We start from the raw sequence: 19,182 nt of genomic DNA, 5'->3' as shown, positions 1-19,182 counted from the left end.
GAACACTGCGGTGCCCATCTGAAAGTCGCCAAGTGCGTAGACCTGGAAAGTTCTCCCTGGAGGAGACACACCATGTGACAACGTGGGGTGACGGGTGTTGGCTAGACTTCCGGCTTGGTCACGTTGCAATGCACACACGGATCCCCTATGTTGCCCCCCGAAGCTCTGGCATTATAACGCCACTTTTACACGTTGAAACCATGACGAGGCACAGGAGGAAAACTCTGTGGGTGGGGTCTCCGAGCGTCCGTGGGCACGTGCAGAAGCCGTGTGGCCATTTACGTGACCTTCAAAGTCACATTGCATCACCGGGGTGAGACGCAGCAGCAGGAGGCGTGTCCAAAACTCAGTAGCGGGTGGGGGGCGTCCCTCATCTGGGGCACCCGGGAGACTTTCTGCCACGGAGACTGGAAAATTTCTGGACCACGGGGAGAGGGAGCAGGTGAGGGAGAAAGTGCCCGGGCGTGGAGGCCAGAGAGCTTGCCACTGGGAGACCAGCCCGCTTGGACGGCTGTCCCGCTCTGGCCGTCTGTCGTCCCTTTCCCTTCCCTTCCGTCGGGCACGGCACAGAGGCAGCCCCCACGCTGGTCTTTTAGACAGGTGAGTACGGCAGTGCGGGTCACCTGAGGAGCGCCGATGAGGTCGCTAAGGTAGGGTTCCCGTCGCAGAGCCTGGTGCCCAGAGCCATGAAATTCTGCGTGGTGCTATGGCTTTTTGTTTTCCCTTCTGGTTTCTTTTTTGAAATTGCTGGGGGTGGGTCCTGTGTTTGTCGACCTACAGAGTTTCCTCCAAAATGAAATCAAAACCACCCGCCATCCATGACGGAAGAATGATTTCCAGACGGGACAGAACGAACGCCTCTCATGACTGCATTTCAGAGACTGAAGTCCGTCAGGGCTGAAGCCAGCATGACCAGGACCATGCGTGGGAGAGGAGGGACAGGGGCTGGGGGAGGTGGGGGCACAGGTCCCTCGGAATTGCCGGGGGAAGGGTGTGTATCAGCAGAGGTAGAAGGTGCTGACCAGAAATTGCTTGAAGCCTCAAGTCCTCATTTTCCAACAAGATCTTGGTTGTGATCCACCGCTGGGTGAGGAAAGGCTGCTGAATCAGCAAAAAGCCTGGATGGGGAGTAAAATGGAAGAAATTACGTGCAGAGTGTAAAGGCAACAGCAATTTTATGTCAGTGAGGTTTGGGGGGAGCAGGCCGACAGTCGGGAGTCCCACGTAGGAATCCACGACCTTCCAGGAGGGGCTGGACTCCTGATAACACCACTGTTTCCCCTTCTCCCGTGCCTCCCATGCCCCAGACGCCAGCTCCTTGAATCCCCAGGGCAATTTGTGGGAACTAGTATCTGCCCGTTTTACAGATGAGAAAACTGAGCTCAGAGGTAGTAAGTGACGGCCCAAACCGCACAGCTGGCCCGCTCCGGAGGCAGAGCACGAGCCGGAAGCTGGTGAAGAAGAGCGGGTCTGTGCGCACATTCACAATATGCAATTTTTCCTTTACACCGGACAGCCCCAAGACAGTACTTCCTACAGATAAACAAAAGAAAAAAAATGGAAACATAGTAGGAAGTCTGATAATTCCTAGGCGCAGCCAGGAGGACGCCGAGACCCAGGAGGACACAGCACTGCGGGGCGAGAAGGAAACTGCTCTCAGCTCCGTTAACTCCCAGATCAGATCTGCTTGACCCAGCAATTCTACCCCTAGGCCAAACTCCCTAAATATGCCTTCACAGATGGGGTAGGGTGGGGGGGTAGGGTGGTAACTGCTCTCCAGCAGGTGGAGGTTTAGGGAGGGAGGGGTCTTTGGAGCCCCAAGCAAGAGAGAAAGTTGAGCTTGAACTCTGGGACTCCTGGAGGGACTGGTTTTCCCGGGAGAGCCTGTTCAGCCAAAGATGGGATCGGTCTTCCCATATTTGGGAAGCAGGAGAAGGTGTGAGCTTCCGGTTAATTGGGGTTAAATGTCAGGCTGTCTACCTGGCTTGCAATTCCTGTCTCCCTGACCGCGGAGTCCCAGGCTGGCACTGCAATCAGCCGGGACCCCTGTGCAGTCTCGCCCCTCCCCCTGCAGCACGGGCCTTTCCGGGAGAGCTGAGAACCAGGCTCCTGTCTGTGGATTTATGGCCCAGGAAATGCATTTTAAATTGGTCCCAGGATACTTGGATCCAGGAACCAGACATCATCACTTGGAGGTGGGGTAGGGGGAGTATATGGAGAAAGACCTAGTAACGCCCTGGTGACCATCCCACTTTGCTCCCCCAAAGCGCAACCGCTCCCGGAGTTGGGGGCTACCTGTTGGTCAGGGCGCAGGGAAGGGATGGCATTTGGGTATCTTTATGCCAGGACATGTACATGTGGCCGGACTTTCTATTAATTTATGGGGAGGGGACATTCACCAACTACATGTTTTCTGGGGCGATTGTCCCCCTTCCTGCAGCATGTGGAGCCAAAGCTGCCCATAAGGAAGATGGATGGATTATTTGTCTTAGGGAAAACCACCTGTGGTCTGCCAAGAGCCTCTCCAGTCCAGCCAGGGACAGGTGTCGCAGACAGGAGCCAGGAGCCAGGGGCGAGGCGCAGGGTGGGAGAGAGGGGTGCCCCGAACGCCTGGGGCCTGCTCTGCCAGGCTTCACCTCGAGGCTCGCTCCCGGGAGGGGGAGGAGAGCGCCTTGGGTGCTGGGCGCCTTCCCGTTACGCAGTTCCTGTCCCTTTAAATCCAAGTCCCGGGAAAGGGGGGGCTGGGGCGACCTGTCTGGACCCCTATTTCCAGGCCTGCCCCATTGAGGGGGGAGCCCGGCGAGGGGAGCCCAGCGAGGGGTGCGGGAGGGCGGGCGCCCGGGGTCCCCGCCGCTGTCCTGCGCCCTCCGCCCCGCGGGGCAGCGCCCCTCTCCAGACTGCCCGCGCGCCCTGGGCGGGGGGCCGGCTCAGGCGCGCGCGGGTCGAGGTGGGGCGGGCGTGCGGGAAGCCCGTGCGGGGGCGAGCGGGTGGGAGTCGCGCACGCAGAGGACCGGGTCGGGGGCGGGTGGGGCGGTGCGCGAGCGGAGGGTCGGGTCGGGGGCGCGCAGGGGGACGCGCGAGGCCGGGGCCCGGGTCGGGGGCGCGCGGGCGCTGGCGGGGAGCGGATCGGGGAGGGGGGCGCGGGCGGGGCGCGGGTCGGGGGCGCGCGGGTCGGGGGCGCGGGTGGGGTGCGGGCGCGCGCCGCGCCGGCCCGAGCGCGCGAGCCGGGCCCCGAGCGCACGCCGCCGCCGCCGCCGCCGCCCGCCCGCCCGCCCCGCCGCATTGCTGCTGCCGCCGCCGCCCGGCCCGGCCCGCGGCCCCCAATATGGTGCAGCCGCCCGCGCCGCCGCCCGTGCCGCCGCCGCCCGCGGGCCCCGCCGCCGCCCTCGGGCGCCCGCAGCGCGGCAGCCGCAGGTGGGGGGCTGCGCCCCGGGCCTGAGCCGCCCGCCGTCCCCGCCCCGGCCTGCGCGGCCAAGCCCGGCGGGCTCGCCTCCGAGGGGCACTTGCCGCTGAGGTGGAGCGTTTGCACCAGACGCTCCTGCTCCTGCCCCCTCCCTCCCCCTCCCCTCCCCTCCCCCTCCCTCCTCCCCTCCGGTCCTGTCTCCAGCGGGAGCGCGAGACGCTGGTCAGGCTCCGCGGCGCAGCTCGGAACGAATAATCGCCCCCGGTTGACTTGGATTCCGCCGGAGCCGGCGCCGCGGCCGCCGCCGCCCGGGACCCGCTCGCCGTGTTTTTCGCTTTCTCCATTCTTCCTTAAAAAAAAAAAAAAAAAAAGGCAAAACCAAACCAGCCAGCCAGCCAACCAAGAACCCGGTTTGTTGATCGCCTTGGTTTTTTTTTTTTTTTTTTTTCACCGTTTGCGGGATTTGCAAACCGAGTTACATGCATGTCCAGTGGGGGTAGGTTTAATTTTGACGACGGAGGGTCCTACTGTGGCGGCTGGGCCGAGGGCAAGGCGCACGGCCATGGCGTCTGCACCGGCCCCAAGGGCCAGGGCGAATACACCGGCTCGTGGAGCCACGGCTTCGAGGTGCTGGGCGTCTACACCTGGCCCAGCGGCAACACGTACCAGGGCACTTGGGCGCAGGGCAAGCGCCACGGCATCGGCCTGGAGAGCAAGGGGAAGTGGGTGTACAAGGGCGAGTGGACGCACGGATTTAAGGGGCGCTACGGGGTGCGGGAGTGCACGGGCAACGGGGCCAAGTACGAAGGCACCTGGAGCAACGGGCTGCAGGACGGCTACGGCACGGAGACCTACTCCGATGGAGGTAGGTGCCCCGCGGGGCGGGCTGGGGCCGGGGCCGCGCGGCGGGGGAGCCGGCTTCTCTTGCCTCTTCTGTTTACCTCTGGGGAAGTTGAGCTTCTCCCTTCAGTGGGGCCCTGTGCACCTGGAGCATCTCCTGGGGCTTCCTGGAAGCCATAGTTGCCCTGGCTACAGGTTGCCCCACTGCCTGGTGGGGGACAGCACCCCCGTACCAGCTGAAGGGTGTTGGGGGCTTTCCAGGCACAGAACCAGGCCCAGAACCACAGGGCTGAGACCAGAGACTGTTAGTGCATGAGCCGAGCGCAGGCCAGAGACCTGCTGGAAAGGCCAGACTGGGCCCTGCGCCCAGGGCCTCATCTGGGACCCACCAAGGGCAGAGGGGAGCGGGGAGACGGCCCCTTGCCCTTGTTGGTAGAGCTCCGTGGTGCCAGGCCGCCAGGAGTCAGGCCCCAGCTCTGTTCCTTGTTTTGCTGCCGTGCCGAAAGGCCTCCCTTAGTCCTGATCAACCCAAGCCAATGGAAAGGGAGCGATTGGGAGAGGGACACAAACCCAGAGCAACACAACACGGCAATAAACTTCTAGGTGGTTGGACGCGGCTAGCACAGCCAGAGAGGCTGCTGGAGGGAGGGGAGGCCCATCTGTTAGCGAGAGCCCAGGAATCTTGCCTTCCAGTGGCTGAATCATTTTCACGGTAGTTCAGGGAATGCTCTATGCCTCCGTTCCAGCCACCACATCCAGGGCTGAGCCTGTCCGCCTGCCCTGGCTGCAAGATGGGTTCTGTGCACAGAGCCCTGGCCGGCTGTGCAGCTTCCCCCTTGTCCCGGACACGCCAGTGTCCGAGGCGTGGAGTGTTTACTGTTCCTGGACGCTAGACCCCAAACAAGCCGGCTCTCCAGATGCCCCCTTCCCCCATCCGGGAGCTCATCCCCAGAGTGGCTCCGTGCTTCCCTCTGGGTAATTTCTCAGGCATGGATGCCTGGGGAAGGCGTGGGGCACGGAGCTGACTCGTGTGCTTCTGCCGGGCATGGAAATCGTGAACGTACGTGTGGTCTTCTCCCTGCCTGCCGCCTTAGCGTCTCATGAAGCAGGCACCGAACACCTGCTCCCCGGCCACATCCAGGACTGACGGAGGGCTGGAGAGTAATTATTATTTTGGCTTATGCAACCAAGAGGCAGGGTTCATTACTACTCAAAGGGGAGGAGGCGTGGGGGGGGGCAGTTAATTATATAATGCTCCTGCCTGTCAAAGCCGTGCCCAGCCTCGTCCCAGGCGGCCTCTTCTGTGCTCTCGTTGTTTTCATGGAGCAGGTTGGAGAGCATCCGTGACCCTGGGGCGCAGGGGCTGGACTGAGCAGACAGCCCTCTCTGGGTTTCAGGCCGTGTGTGCGTGCAGGAGTGTGTGCGCGCGCGCGGCGAGGCTCGGGCAGCAGATGTGGGTGGCCGAGGTGGGTGGCTCGGCAGCCGGGCGCTCCCAGCTGGGCTTTTTGGGAGCCTAGGGGTAGTTGTCCCCCTGGGGGCTCTGGCCGTGCGACTCTGAGGATCTGTCTCTCCAGAGGTGTTCCCAGCTGTGCCTGAGCCAGGAAAGCAGCTTTGCGGCCTCCTGTGGGAGCCTGAGGAGAGGAGCCAGGCCCGTCTCTGTGGATCTCCCCAGAATAGCTAAGAGTGCGAGCTAGCCCTCCAGGCTGCCCACTTTCCCCGAACATCTTGGGCGGCCTGCAGAAATCCGTCCTTCATTCAACAGATACTGCTATGGGCAGGTGCTCTGGGCTCTGGAAACCAGCGGTGAGCAGAGCAGACAGAAGTCCTGGTCCTCAGCTTCATTTCAGAGGGAAGGGTGGTAATCTCCTCTGTGCTCACTGGGGGAAGACAGGCTCTGATTCGGCAGCTGCCCATGAGTTTAGGGTCTGATGCTTCCTGACGTGGATCAGTGTTCTTGGGTCTCTGTCTCCCATCCAAGTGGCTGCATAGGGTTCTGCTCCCTAAAGCTCCTCACTTAGGTCCTCCCATGGTGCGGGCGGGGGTCAGGTCCAGTGTGCAGAGGAGGCCAGAGCCCCCAGCCTGTAGTGGCAGAGTCCAGGTGGGAACGTTGGTTTGTCCCGGGTGCGGCCCCGATTTCCCACATCACAGCACCTGTAGGCCAGCCAGGTAGCAGGGCGCCCGGGCCGGCGGCTCCCTCTTGGTTGGCCACGTGGCATGACGGAAAATTGGGATGATCAGACCAGACATCTGGTCAGAAAGGGGCCACCTTTCTGCAGCATGGTCCATGCTTCTCACCAGGAAGGAAGTGACTTGCCCTCCGGCAGTGCATCAGGCAAGCAGAGCCCAAGGGGGGTGTTGCGGCGTGGGTCTGGCTGCCTTCTCCCCGGTTGGCGGGTGGGCGTGGCACCTCATGCCCAGGAAGGGCAGGCGGAGCCTTAACAAGTTCGTCGTCCCGACTCCAGTCCGACTTTTCCTTTGCACGAGGGATGGGAAGATGGGGCCGACATCAGCACAGCTCCTGAACTCCAGCCCAGCTCCCACTGCTGACTTTGGGAAACAGCGATTTTCATGAATAATGCACAAACGGCAAATGTATCCTACATTTGGCTGGAATTGGAATGGACTCCATTTCAACTGGGGCCCCTTCTGCCAACCCCTCCTCCTCCGGGGTTCATCCTCCCCCAAGTGCAAGGCAGGTGTTTTCTACCGAAGTGAGCCAAGTGATTTCCACAGTTGGTCGGTCTGCCGGGGGACCCCTTGGAGATGGTGAGGCCCTTGGGGTGCGGGGCGGGTGGAGCACATGCTGTAGTTGCAACTGTTCTGCTGTGTGACCTTGGGCGAGTTCCTTAACATCTCTGAGCTTTTGTCTCTTGGTGCCTACAAAGGGCTGATAAGATCTGTAAAGTAAGTGGAGATTGATTGAGGTGTGTGCACGGCTGTGCTGGGCTTACAGTAAGCTCTTGTGGCCACGTATCGCTCTAATGCTCTCACACGACACCTGGAGCGAGTGCCACTTATCATGGTCATTGCTGAACCAATAGCCAGGTGTGGTCGCGGTCATAATGATGCTAAAGGGCAACGTTAAATGCTGAACGCGTGCCGGACGTGGGGCAAGTGTTTGCATGCATTCTAGCTGTAATTCCTCTGCGGGGTTGGTTTCCTCCTTCCCTCCTGTCCCCACACTGGGCAGCAGAGGCTCGGAGAGGGCAGACAGCTCAGCTGGTGGGTTGTTGGGCAGCACCAGGATTCCCGCTCAGGACAGTGATTCCAGAACCCCTGCTTTTGTGTGGCACACGTTCTCAAACTCCCTTGTGCAAAACTACCTCCTCGTTCCTTCCTCTTCCTCCGCACCCCGCTTCCCCTCCGGGTGCAGCAGCCGGGAGCTGTCGGCAGAGGCACAGCTGAGCGCCCAGGTGTCTCCTCCGTCCCGCCCGGGTGCGCGCGTCCCCTTCTGCGTGCGCCGGAGCCCTGAGCTCGGCCAGACAGGTAAACAGTTCCTCCTGTGGCCATGTCTGCAGGACCCCCTGGGACCAGCGTTCCCCCCACGAATAAACCCTCCCACAGCCTGAGAGATGTGAGTCATCTCACACACCAGGCCTCCCCCCTCAAATGCAGATTCCGTTCACTGGCCCAGATCCCTCGGCCCACACAAATCACACACGCCCACGGTTAAAATTCCAGGCCCTCTGCGCCTGTGCGCACACACACGCACAATACACCTGTCACCCAGAGATGTTTCCACCCCGTCCCCCAAAACACAGCCACGTGTACCCTCCAGATCCCTCCCAGTGCGCCTGCTCCCCAGAAGCAGGAATCCCTGGGAAGGGAGAGCGCCGGCCTTCCAGGAGGGCTCAGGTTGCAGAGGGGCAGTGATGCGCTGTTTCCACTTTAAACAGGCGTTTATACCCTCCGTGCCCCTGTTGCTGGGGAAGCAGCCCTCATCCAAACAAAATAAAGGGCCAGGCGGCTTATTTTTGATACTAGACCATGAATATGCGAAAACAAACTTAAAAAAAAGAAAGAAAGAAATCCAAATGCCCAGGTTCGGAAGGAAGGAAGCAGGTTCACGGACACGGGCCACGGACGACGTAGGCCACTGGGGATTCGTTTCAGAAACAAAAGCAGCTCTCAGCCGCCAGAGATAAAAGCCTGTCCTCACAGATTCTGGTTCAGCCACTTTGGCAAGGGAAGAGGCTCCGGGAGGTGAAAGGAAGAAGAAAAAGCACATAACTAGTTCTTTGTTGCCAATAATAGCTGAGAAAGAGTGTTACCGCACGCGCCCCTCACCCAACACAGCCCTGGAGCGAAGTGGGTGCTTTAGATCAGGAGCCCCACCGCACGCTGGTGAGGAGGAGGGTCAGCACCCTCCGGAAATAGCCCCGCCGCCGCCGCGGAGTTCGCGAGAAGCCCTGGCTGACGGCGACAGTCCTCCCAGCTGACCGAGGGAAGAGGGGGCACGGCCCAGAAGACAGAGAGTGCCGGTGGCTGCTGGGGGAAAGCCAGGAAGCTCTGCTGCTGTTCCTGGAGGCTCACTGGCCTCTTCGCTTTGCCCCAGGCCTGCACAACTCCACAGTCAGGTGGCCGTGGTCTCTGAGCTGACAGGGTCACCAGCCCAGCGTCACAGTGACAAAAGACGTGTGGGTCCGTGGGATCTCGAGGGGACGATGTTTGTTTGGACTTCCCACCGTGGTCACCCCTCTTAGATCAGCCACTGCCCCAGTTTAGGGTTTCCTGCCTCCTGCGGGGCACACGGTGGGTGGGTGAGCGCCGCCCTGGGTCCTGGCTTTGCCTCCGACTGGCTCTGTGCGTCCCACCAGGGGTTCTCTTGGACTCTCTGTGTCTTCCTTTAGGACAGAGGAGCGGCGGGTCCCTTCAGCACCGTGGAGAGCGCCACACCCCCAGCTGGCTCCGCTTCCTTCTCTCGGGACAACCCCTTGCAGCCAAGACCTTCCTGGCCAGTGACCCCCACCTGGCTCTGACCCATCCAGTACCCTCGGCCATGAGAAGTTTTTCTGTCCCTGCCCGTCTCAGGTTGGGTGCGCCTCTGTGCTCGCGGGGCGTGCAGGGGCTATGCCGAGGCTGGCGAGGGAATGACGCTGCCTGTGACAGCCAATGAGAGGCCACCTTCCTCCTCAAGTCAGAACCCGTGGGTTCCTCCTCTAGACCCACCCGTGGCTGCTGGCCACACGTGGCCTTTCCAATTTGAATCTGAATGAATTTCGAGGAAATAAAACATAGATAATCAGAGTTTGCCTCTCACTAGCCGTATTTCAGGGGCTCGATGGCCACATGGGACGCGTGGACGGTGTAGAGATAGAACACGTCCCCCATCACAGAAGGCTCTGCTGGAGCGTGAGCCTCTTGCGGGGAGGCACGGGTCTATGCTGGTCCCTGCCGGGTGTGCAGGGCCTGTGGTGGCGCCGGCATGCTGTTTGTGGAATGAACCAAGGCCGTGCCTCCCCACCATCTCGCCGCATGTCACCTCACTGCAAGCCCCTGCAGCGGGCATGGGGAGCTCAAAGGAGAGTTTTCCCTGAGACTGTCCTGCAGTGGGGTCAGCCTCGCTCCCTCTTCTCTGACAGCATCGCGGTGACAGGTCCCCAGTGGGTTTTGCTTTGCTCCTGGCTCCGTCCTTACTCATAAGACGCTCTGCCTTCGTTCCCGTGAGCGAGGTGGATGGCATAGAACAAAGGGGACCTGTTCCGACGGTGTGCTGACGTCCCGAGCGCGTGGTGCCGTTGTGGCCAGAGGACGTGGCAGGAGCACTGTGGGAAGCGTTCGCGGCAAAGCGCTGGGAAGAAGCCGAAAAACAAGCGGCTGTTCCTCTACCGGCTTTGTAACTCTCCTTGCTCTTACGGCTGCTCTGGCTTGACTAGTCCAGTCGCCGAGATGCATTTCCTGAACCCTCTGCTAGGCTGGAGGGGGAAAGCCACAGAGCCCAGGGCGGCCTTTAGGAAGTCGACCTGGGATTACTTGCTGACCCTCCTGCGCCTTCACCCGTTGAGGCTGCTGTCCCAGAACCCTAGAGACGGGAGGCTTCTAACCAGCCGTGTGTATCTCTCCAAGCTCTGGGGGCTGGGAAATTCGAGATCAAGGGGTGGGCAGGTTGGTGTTTGGTGAGGGCCTGTTTCTGGGGTGCAGACTGCCAACCTCCCTGTGTCCTCACGTGGGGAAAAGGGCCGGAGGAGCCCTCGGGGTCTCCTTTATCGGGCACTAATCCCATGCCTAGGGCCCGACCCTCACAGACATTCAGTTGCTAGCACGAGGAATACGGTATGTAGTTAGCAGCGATGTCGAAGACACGAGATGACGTGACTTCTACCAAAAAGTCTGGAAGTGTAACTAAAATGTGTAAAATAACCAAGGGGTTTCTCACGCCAGAGTTTGGAGACTCTGGGGGAACCACCGCAGGGGAGGGAGGGGTCTGAGAAAGGAAGGGGGTTGCGTGTGTCCTTGAGAGCCACAGAAGGGCATCCCAGGGGAGGGGGACCACTGGGCTCAGGCTAAATCATGGCGGGTTGGGGTCTAGGCTCTGAGACTGGGGTGCTGACTCTGCAGGAGGCGTGTCCTCGTAGTGGAGTCATAATACTCTTTCCGTGGGCCGGCCCCCACCTTCCTGGGTGTCCGGAGGTCTCCCTGGTGCTCCTGGAGCTGGGTGGGGCAGGATGCTGGCCCCCGCTGTCGTTCCTCGAGGTGAGTGCTTCGCAAACTTGACTGCGCGTCAGAATCGCCGGGAAGGTGCCGAAAGCACATTTGCTGGTCTCTCCCTTGAGTTTCTGGCCTGAGATCCTGCCTGATAATGTGCGTTTCCAACACGTTTCAGTTGGCGCCGCTGCGGCTGGCCTGGGGACCCCCCCTCTAGAAGCATGGCTCTGGGCTGCGGCTTCTTTTTTTCTTTTTTTTCAAATTCGGTTAATTAACACAGGGTGTTTTATTAGTTTCAGAGTTAGAGTTTCGTGACTCATCAGCTGCGTGGAAGGCCCAGTGCTCATGCGTCCCGCGTGCCCGCCCCCCCCACCTGCCCTCGGTTAGTTTCCTGGAGTTAAGAGTCTCCTATTCCTGGAGTTAAGAGTCTCTTATGATTTCCTCTTATTTTTCCCTCCCTTCCCCTGTGTTCGTCTGTCTTGTCTCTTAAATTGCACACATGAGTGAGATCATGAGGATTGACTTCGCGCAGCATAATAGCCTCTAGTTCCAACCACGTCCTTGCAAATGGCAAGATTTCTTCCTTTCTGATGGCTGAGTGGTTTTCCATGGTCTATATGGGCCACATCTTCTTGAGCCATCCGTCTGCTGATGGACATCTGGGCTCTTTGCACAGTTTGGCTGCTGTGGACATCGCTGCTGTAAACACTGGGGTGCACGTGCCCCTTCGGGTCACTGTGTTTGTATCCTTTGGGTTAAGTGTCTTGTAGCACAATTGCTGGGCCGTAGGGTAGCTCTATTTTCAACTTTCTAAGGAACCTCCATACTGTCTTCCAGAGTGGCTATAAGGCTGGTGCTTTCTTTTTTTTTTTTTTTTTTTAAGATTTTATTTATATCTTTGAGAGAGAGCACGAGAAAGCATGAGAGGGGAGGAGGTCAGAGGGAGAAGCAGACTCCCCATGGAGCCGGGAACCCGACGGGACTCGATCCCGGGACTCCGGGATCATGACCTGAGCAGAAGGCAGTCGTCCAACAAACTGAGCCACCCGGGCGCCCAAGTGTGGGGCTTCTTAACGCCAGCCGTACAGCAGAGCCACTGAGGCTGGTTCCCCGGGGAGACCGTTAGACGTGCAGAATCCCAGCACCGTCCCCTCAGCCCCAGCGCAGGGGCCTCCAGGGCCGGAAGCCCACGTTTGCGAGATGTCCGGGTGGCTCGAATGGAGGACCTAGTGCACTAGTCCCAACCTCGGCAGCACGTGGAGTCGTCTGGCTGCGTTGGGAAATGCTGATGCCCGGGTCCCACCCGGAGACGCTGACTGAGCTGGTCTGGGTGCAGCCTGGGCATCGGGATTCTTCAGCAACTGTCCCGGTGATCCTGATGTAGAGCTGAGGCGGAGGGCGACTCTCCGGGGGCGTCGCTGGGAGACTGGCTCGGAAGACACGGCTGGAAGGCAGGGCGGCCCCTGACCCGGGTCCCCGATACAAGCCGACGGGGCTGAGCCGCTGCTCTGGACGGTTCTTCAAACGCCGGGTCTGGTGGCTCCTGGAGGAGGTGCTGGGCTTCATTTAGAGTCCGGCAGCCTTGCCGATTCCCCAGCACGTGCCGATGCCCAGCAGGGAGAGCCGCTGTGTGCGCGGCGCCTCCTTGCCTCTGCCTCTGCCTCCGCCTTCCTTACAGGGCGCCGGCCCCCGGGTTTACGGCCCCACCAAGATCCAGAGCAGTCTCTCGGGATCCCACAAGGCCTGTGTCTGTGTGAGGGCCCTGGGGTCAGGACGAGGACACGACCGCGTGCGAACGAACGTCTGCCTCGTTCCGGGTTCTGGCCGGCGCGCTATGCCGTGGACCTTGTTCCTTTGGGTCCTTAAAGCTGTGCTTGGGGGAGGCACGCTCTCCCGCGTCTGAGGCTTGTGCTCACAGCCTGGGGCGGCTTGGCGAGGCCACGGGGCTGCTGGGCTGTGGGGCCGGCCTAGTGCCGTCTGCAGCACCCGGGGGGCGGGGCAGGGGCTCCGCCTGGTGGACACTGGTCTTGGCCACCCCCTTGCTGTACAGTTGAGGCAGCAGAGGACCAGGGAGGTGCCCAGGTCTGGTAGTAACAGAGAGGCAGGGGAGGGGGGCCTGGCCTCCTGAAGCCGGGCTTTCCGTGGCAGTGCGTAAACTCATGGTTTCTTCCAGGCTCCTCCGAGAGTGTAGGGGAGCCGCGGGTCCTCTCCCAGGAATATGCAGGTTCCTGCACACGTGAGACATTTTGTGGGAACCTGTGAGTGTTCACAGACTCCCCAAGACTTGTCCGTGGACCCCAGGATAGGAACCGTCCCATTCTCCATGGCAGCCCAGGCTCGCGGTGCGCAGCAAGTGGGAAACGAGAGGAGGCCGGAGCCAGCGGCCTCCTACAGCCCGTGTGTCCGGAGCAAGGGCCCGGCCTTCCCTTCCTCCTCTGCCATGAACGTAGCCCTCCCCGCGTCGAGGCCCCAGGGCCCTCAGCTGCTCCGACAGGACTCCCCGGTCTGGCCCCCCAGACCGCATTTGACCCTCAAAACTTCTTCATCCTCGTGCTCCCCACCAGTCCAGCAACACTCGAGCCTCAGCGAGCATCTGGCCACGAGCTGGGGGCTGCCTGTGCCTTCTTCCATTCTGTCGGCCTGGGCGGAAGGCAGGTCTCCCCCATTCTGGAGGGGAAAACTGAGGCCCAGGGAGGCCAAGGACACGGGGATGCTGGTTGAGGGTCCCTGTGTTCTGCTCGTGGTCTGCTCCTGACCTCCCACCGTGGGCTTGCGGGACAGGCTCCCCAGGGAATCTAGCAGAGGGCACGCCTCTGGGGCTGTCTGGGGCAGGGACCCTGGGGCCCACACCTGAGAAGCTCCTGTCCCTCCCTCTTGGCCTCTGCCTCGGGTGAGGACCATTAAGGGGAAAAGAGACCCCTTCGGAGACCCCCAAAGGTGGCAGAGGGGTGGTCTCACTGTAGGGAGCCCGGGAGGGATTTCCTGTGGGGAGAGTTTCAAGTCCTAAGGGAGGCTCGGGCAGGGGCCTCCATGGGAGGCACACACTGCAGACCAGTGCCGGCTCTCTCGGAGGCTGGTTGCAGATGCCAAGGTGAGGGGCTGTGAGCTGGTGCCCCGCTGCCCCCCTGGGGGCCGTGCACGACATTTCTGTGCCCCCCCCACCTGCCCAGCTGTTTGCTTGCTTCCTGGTGAGTTCAAAGGCCCGGCTGTCTGTGGCTAGCTCTGGGGAGCAAAGGCAAGAGCTGGATGCATTTCCATGAGGCTAGTGTGGGGAGACCGGACCCTCGGAGCCTCCGAGCCCTCTGGGCACACCTGCTCCTGGGAGGGTCCCTTCGAGGTGGATTGGAGGCTGGGGAGGGGGGCGGTGGTGTGCGTGGCAGAGACTGGTGGTCCCTGCCTGGGACCCGCAGCATGGAGAGCTGCAGAGATCCTGGTTGGCCGATGCGTGGACGAGAGGACGGCCAGCGGCGCGGAGAGCGGGAGAAAGGGCGCGCGGAGGCCCCGAGGAGGCCGGAGCCGGTGTGGCTCGTTAGAGGCCAGAGGGTGAGCTCGAGGGGGTGTGGGTCTGAGCGCAGCTTCCCGGCCCCCGGAGGGCAGGCACAGAAGGATTCAAGCGCGGCAGCCTCGTCAGCTGGTGTTCGTGTTTTTGTGATTGAGTTTGAATTCCGAGCTGCTTGTAGACTCACCCGCGGTGGTGACACGCGCGGAGGCCTCCCCTGTGCCCTCCAGGCAGTCTCCCCGCAGGAAGCCCTGACGTAAGGACCGCACGGGCTGCGGCCGGCCGGGCTGTCCGCGGAGACACAGAGCGTTCCATCAGCGGGGAGCCCCAGCCGCCCTGCCCAGCCACACGCGCTCGCTCCCCTCCCCCACACCCGCTCCGCTGCTCTCCCTCCTGGCGCTCTCTCATTTCCAGAATGTTCTATCCATGGGATCGTACGGGGTGCCACCTTTCGGGACGGGCTTTTTTCGCTCCCTCTGGTTCTCTGGAGAGCCACCCAGGTCGTGTGTGCTTCCACACTTCGTCCCTTTTTCCTGCTGCAGACCAGGGTCCTGCGGTGTGCGTGTGCATGGACCGCGGCCTGTGTGACCACGTGCCATCAAAAACCACGAGCCGTCGAGAGGCCGCGATGAGTCCCACCCCTGCAGACTTGCACGGAGAGGCCGTTAGGTGAACGTGAGCCTTCGTGTCCCTGGGAGACACGCCGAGGAGCGTGGCTGTTGAACCGTTGCCGTGTGTGTGGGTGTTTGGGTCATCACGTTGGTTGTTGGGTGGGGATGGAATTGGGGGCCAGGGTGGAAGCTGGGGACCCCTGGGAGGGCGCAGGTGTCGGGGGAGGGGAGATGATGGCCCGGGTCTGGGCGGGGGCAGTGCGTCGGGGAGACACAGCGCCCTGAGGGTTGGCGGTGGGCTGCGCAGGCGGGCGGAGCCGCGACAGCCAGCTCCCAGGTCAGGGCCGACCTCCTGTTTCAGAGGGGGCTCCGAGGGCAGGGGTGTGCGGTGGGAGAGCCTGGAGCGTGAGGGTGGAGCGCGCAGGGAGAAGGCGGCTCTGATCGAGGTGGGGGCACCGTCCACGGGGAGGCGGCATGAAGTCGGGAGGGACCAGACTGAAGGGAAGAAGCTCCAGGACTCAGAACTGGGGGGGAGAGGGAGAGTGACCGGGCGGTGGACGCAGTCGGGCAGGCGGAGGGGGAGGGCGCTCCTGGGGCTGGGGCAGGGAAGACAGCAGAGACAAAGACGGCCCGGGATTCGGCCCCGGGTCCCCCCTTCTCGTCCGGGAGGCCTCCTGACCATCCCTGCACGCCACGAGGCCAGGAGCAGGCGGCTGTGCCCTTTCGAAGACGAGGAAGCCACGGTTGGGGGACGCGGGGACCTGCCCACGCCCCTTGGACAGCAGCAAGGGAATTGCAGGACATAGGTCCCGAGCCCCGCGGGAGGGTCCCGCAGGCAAAGGTTTCTGCGCGTCCCCTGGTCGCCCCCTTGGGCTTCCTGTCCCAGACAGGTGGTTCCGTGTCGCGCCGGCACCAGGAGGGGACAGACAGTCGTGCAGTGACATGGATTTGCTACCATCCTTGTGCAGGTACAAGTGACCGGTCACAAAGGTTGCCTGCGGAAGTATACACTTCAGCGGTGTCTAGTCTGTCACCCCCTAATTTTAGAACATTTTTCTCCCCTGAGAAAGAGACCCCGCCTGCGCTGAGCCCCGCCCTGAGCCACCCTGACCTGCTTTCTGTCTCGGGAGCGGCTGGGCCTGGACACTTGGTGTGGACGGGCGTCTCCCTGAGGACCGGCCAGGCCGGTCTGTCCACGTGTCCGTGGGCCGCGCGCATGTCTTTGGAGACGTATCTGTTCAGATCCTTGCCCGCTTTAAAGTTGGGTTATTTGTTTTTCTGTTGTTGAGTTGTCAATTTTTTAAAAATACATTGTAAATAGTGACTTGATGTCCAGCGCTTGACCCCTCCGCCGGGATCCCGTGTGGCCGCTGCCTGCCCCAGGGCACAGTGGATTCCTTGAAATAAGCTCGATGCCTTTGTCTTGCCCCAGAACACCGAGCATGGCACCAGGCACACAGTAGGGCTTCAGCTGATGTTGACTTGACGGACGCAGGACCACCGCCCACGGGCGAGGCGGTCAGGATGCTGTGCGGGCCGTGCCGTGGGGGCTCGGAGGGGTCTGCTTCCCCCGCCGGGGAGAACAGCCGCGGTGTCTGCCCACGGGTGTTTAGTGAGCGCTGACTGTGTGCCTGGCCATGGGCCGGCCCCGGCACGAGGGGACCGTGCCCGTACATGTGTTCCATGACTCCCCGTTCCTGCTGACGGGATGGAAGGAACGGGGCCAGGGGAGACAGGAGAGACAGCAGGTGTGAGACAGCCTGCGGAGGAAGGGCTTTCCCCCGGAGATGGTGGGGGGAGGAGGGCAGGCTGGGGGGTCCCCGGTGCTCCAGGAGGAGGGTTTGTAAGCGTGCGCGGGCGAGGAGTGCGGGGAGCCAGCGTGGCTGTGTCCTGCAGCCCCGTGTCGAGGCTTTGGGCCGTCCCTGGCCATGGAGGCTGCAGCCTAACCCTTTGGGTCTGCCCAGAGCCCAAACCCTGGAAACCTGTAATCCCGCTGGGGACGGAGGGCCTGGCCTGGTTGCTCTCCTGCATGCCACGCCACCCGGACAGCGTGGGGCCGAGCGGCTGCGTCTGCGGGGCAGGGCTCCGTCGGGAGGAAGTGAGCTGTGGATCCCCGAGAGAGTGCGGCAGGAAGAGAGCGGAGGTCAAGGTTTCCTTGGGACTGGACGCGGCCCTGGAGACCGTGGCCATGAAGTGTCCACCAGCGCGGAGTGTCCTGTCAGCCGGAGGCCGGGGCTGGGGCGAGAGGCGGGCAGGAGTGCGCCGGTCGGGGGTGCGGCAGACGTTAGCGGACAGACAGGGAGGAGGAAGGGAAGGCAGGAGAGACCAGGAGAGGGGGAGAGAGACAGAGATGGGGAGACAGAGACAGAGATGGGGAGGGAGACCGAGAGGCCGCAGGGGTCAGCACCGGGGCATCCAAGTGCCCTCCTGCGCCGCCGCCCCTCAGGAGGGCCGGCAGACCCCTGCCTGCAGGCCTTGGCCTCCACCCACGGCGGCCGGAGGAGCTCCTGTAGAAACATCCAGAACCCCCTCGGGGGTGTCGAGGCCCTCCAGCCGGGGCACCCAGGAGTGCGTCCGCCCTGAGGTGGGAAGGTCTGGTTTATTCCTCGATGCAGGAATTCCTGCGGGAACCCTGGAGGGGGGAGGCGTCTAGCCTGTGGTGGGGCCGGGCTTTGCAGGGGTGGATCGGTGCGGGTCTGAGCGTGGGGCCGGGCTTTGTGGGGTTCACTCTGCTCTTCCTCTGGTAGCCTCAGGGACTCTGGCTGGTGGCTGAGGAAGGAGTTTCAGGAAAACCCCACGTCCAGGGCCTGTCCTCCTGGACTGGGACAGGCGTCCGGAAGGAGTCATCACGGGGGTTTAGGTGAAGGGCTGTGTGCTGGCCGCCGGCCGGCCGGGCCCCTGCTGCCCCTCCCTCTGCTCTCCCGGTCTCCCCTCGGAGCTGCTCTGTCCGGAGACGCCTGTGCAGCCCCCCGTACCCCTCCTTGCTCTGAGCAGCAGCGTCCCGGGGGCACAAGGACACACTGCTGGCTGCGCCTCCCCGGCCCGGCACGGACTTGGAGCTGGTGTTCATGGGGGTTGCAGGGGCAGGCAGGGACCAGAGCCCTGTGTGTCCTTGGCCTGGGCCACCCTTGGCCGGCCACGCTAGCATCCAGCAGGATAGGTGTGAGGTTCGTCCCGAACTGTCGGGCCCTGCTCTGGGGGGCTGGCCGGGGGGTAGCGCTACCCCAGGATGTTGGCAGCTGCTCTCGGTGCTGTTTCCGTCGCTGACAGAAGCACAGCTTTGGCGACCAACTGCCATGCTTTGCTGCCCGTCTACACCTCGGGTCGAGGCTAGCGAAGAAAGGATGTGCGTTCCTTCTGCACACCCCCTGGGTCCATCCATGGAGCCCCTGAGGGTCTGCACACCCCAGACTGGGGGCCTCCGCTCCCACCTCCCACCGTCCCTCGGGAACGGATCTCATGTCTGAGATCCGACTGTCCCCCTCTGTGTCCCAACGGGGATCCTGACCCGGGCGCTCGACACTGCACAGGCCGTGGGGGTCCCTGGGCTGCGGAGCGGGAGCCCCCCCGGGTGCCCAGGAATCGAGATTGGGGAGGTTTGTTACTTGACGGTTCTGGGACGTGGAGGTGCGTTCCCACGGGCAAGGATGGCCCCCCAGGAAGGCTGCCTCCACCTCACACTGGGGCCACTCTTTGCCGGGTGCAGAGTCGGTGCAGACAGACCCCACCGGGCACACGCCACACCCGCTGTGGACGCACAAGTTGGGGATTCCTGGTGGGTCAAGAGTCGCACACCTCGCCACCGTCGGCTTTAGGGCCTTTCGTGGCCGCAGAAGGGAAACCCTGTACCCAGCTGTCCTCTCCCTAGCCCCCCACTGCCCCTCCACAGCCACCGGATCTTCTCTCTGTCCCTGGGTTTGCCAGTCCTGGACCTTTCATGTACGGGCGCCACGACCCCTGACAGCCCCCTCGGTCCGTCCGTGCGGCCACACATGCCAGAGCTCTGTTCCCTCTACGACTTGCCGGCGTCCCAGGCACGGACAGGCCGCCACCGGCTCCCACCGTCCGCCGCGGGCTGAAGGGCGCAGGTGTCTTGGGACGGGCGTTTTCTTCTCTCTCGGGGGTGCCCCGAAGCACGGAGCTGCCGGGTCATGGGTGACTCCGGGTTTCATTGTTGGGGGGAC

At 62.4% G+C, this 19,182-nt stretch overlaps 1 protein-coding gene across 2 annotated transcripts in view; it reads left to right on the top strand.

Moving 5' to 3' along the window:
• The first annotated feature begins 3,420 nt into the window (after positions 1-3,420).
• JPH3 (junctophilin 3) overlaps positions 3,421-19,182 on the top strand; it is a 67,918-nt gene continuing 52,156 nt past the window's right edge. The window contains exons 1-2 of one of the 2 annotated variants that reach the window (XM_082711459.1): positions 3,421-4,268; positions 9,094-9,490. In XM_082711459.1, the coding sequence (XP_082567585.1) occupies positions 3,887-4,268; positions 9,094-9,359 (648 nt within the window). In that variant the 5' untranslated portion in view covers positions 3,421-3,886 and the 3' untranslated portion in view covers positions 9,360-9,490. Of the gene's footprint in view, positions 4,269-9,093; positions 9,491-19,182 lie in introns of those variants that run through there. The other variant, XM_082711458.1, reaches the window with a different exon arrangement.

Source organism: Mustela nivalis (assembly GCF_964662115.1).
Source record: "Mustela nivalis genome assembly, chromosome: 18".
In the NCBI taxonomy this organism is placed as follows: Eukaryota; Metazoa; Chordata; class Mammalia; order Carnivora; family Mustelidae; genus Mustela; species Mustela nivalis.
This window is presented reverse-complemented; position numbering and strand designations above follow the sequence as displayed.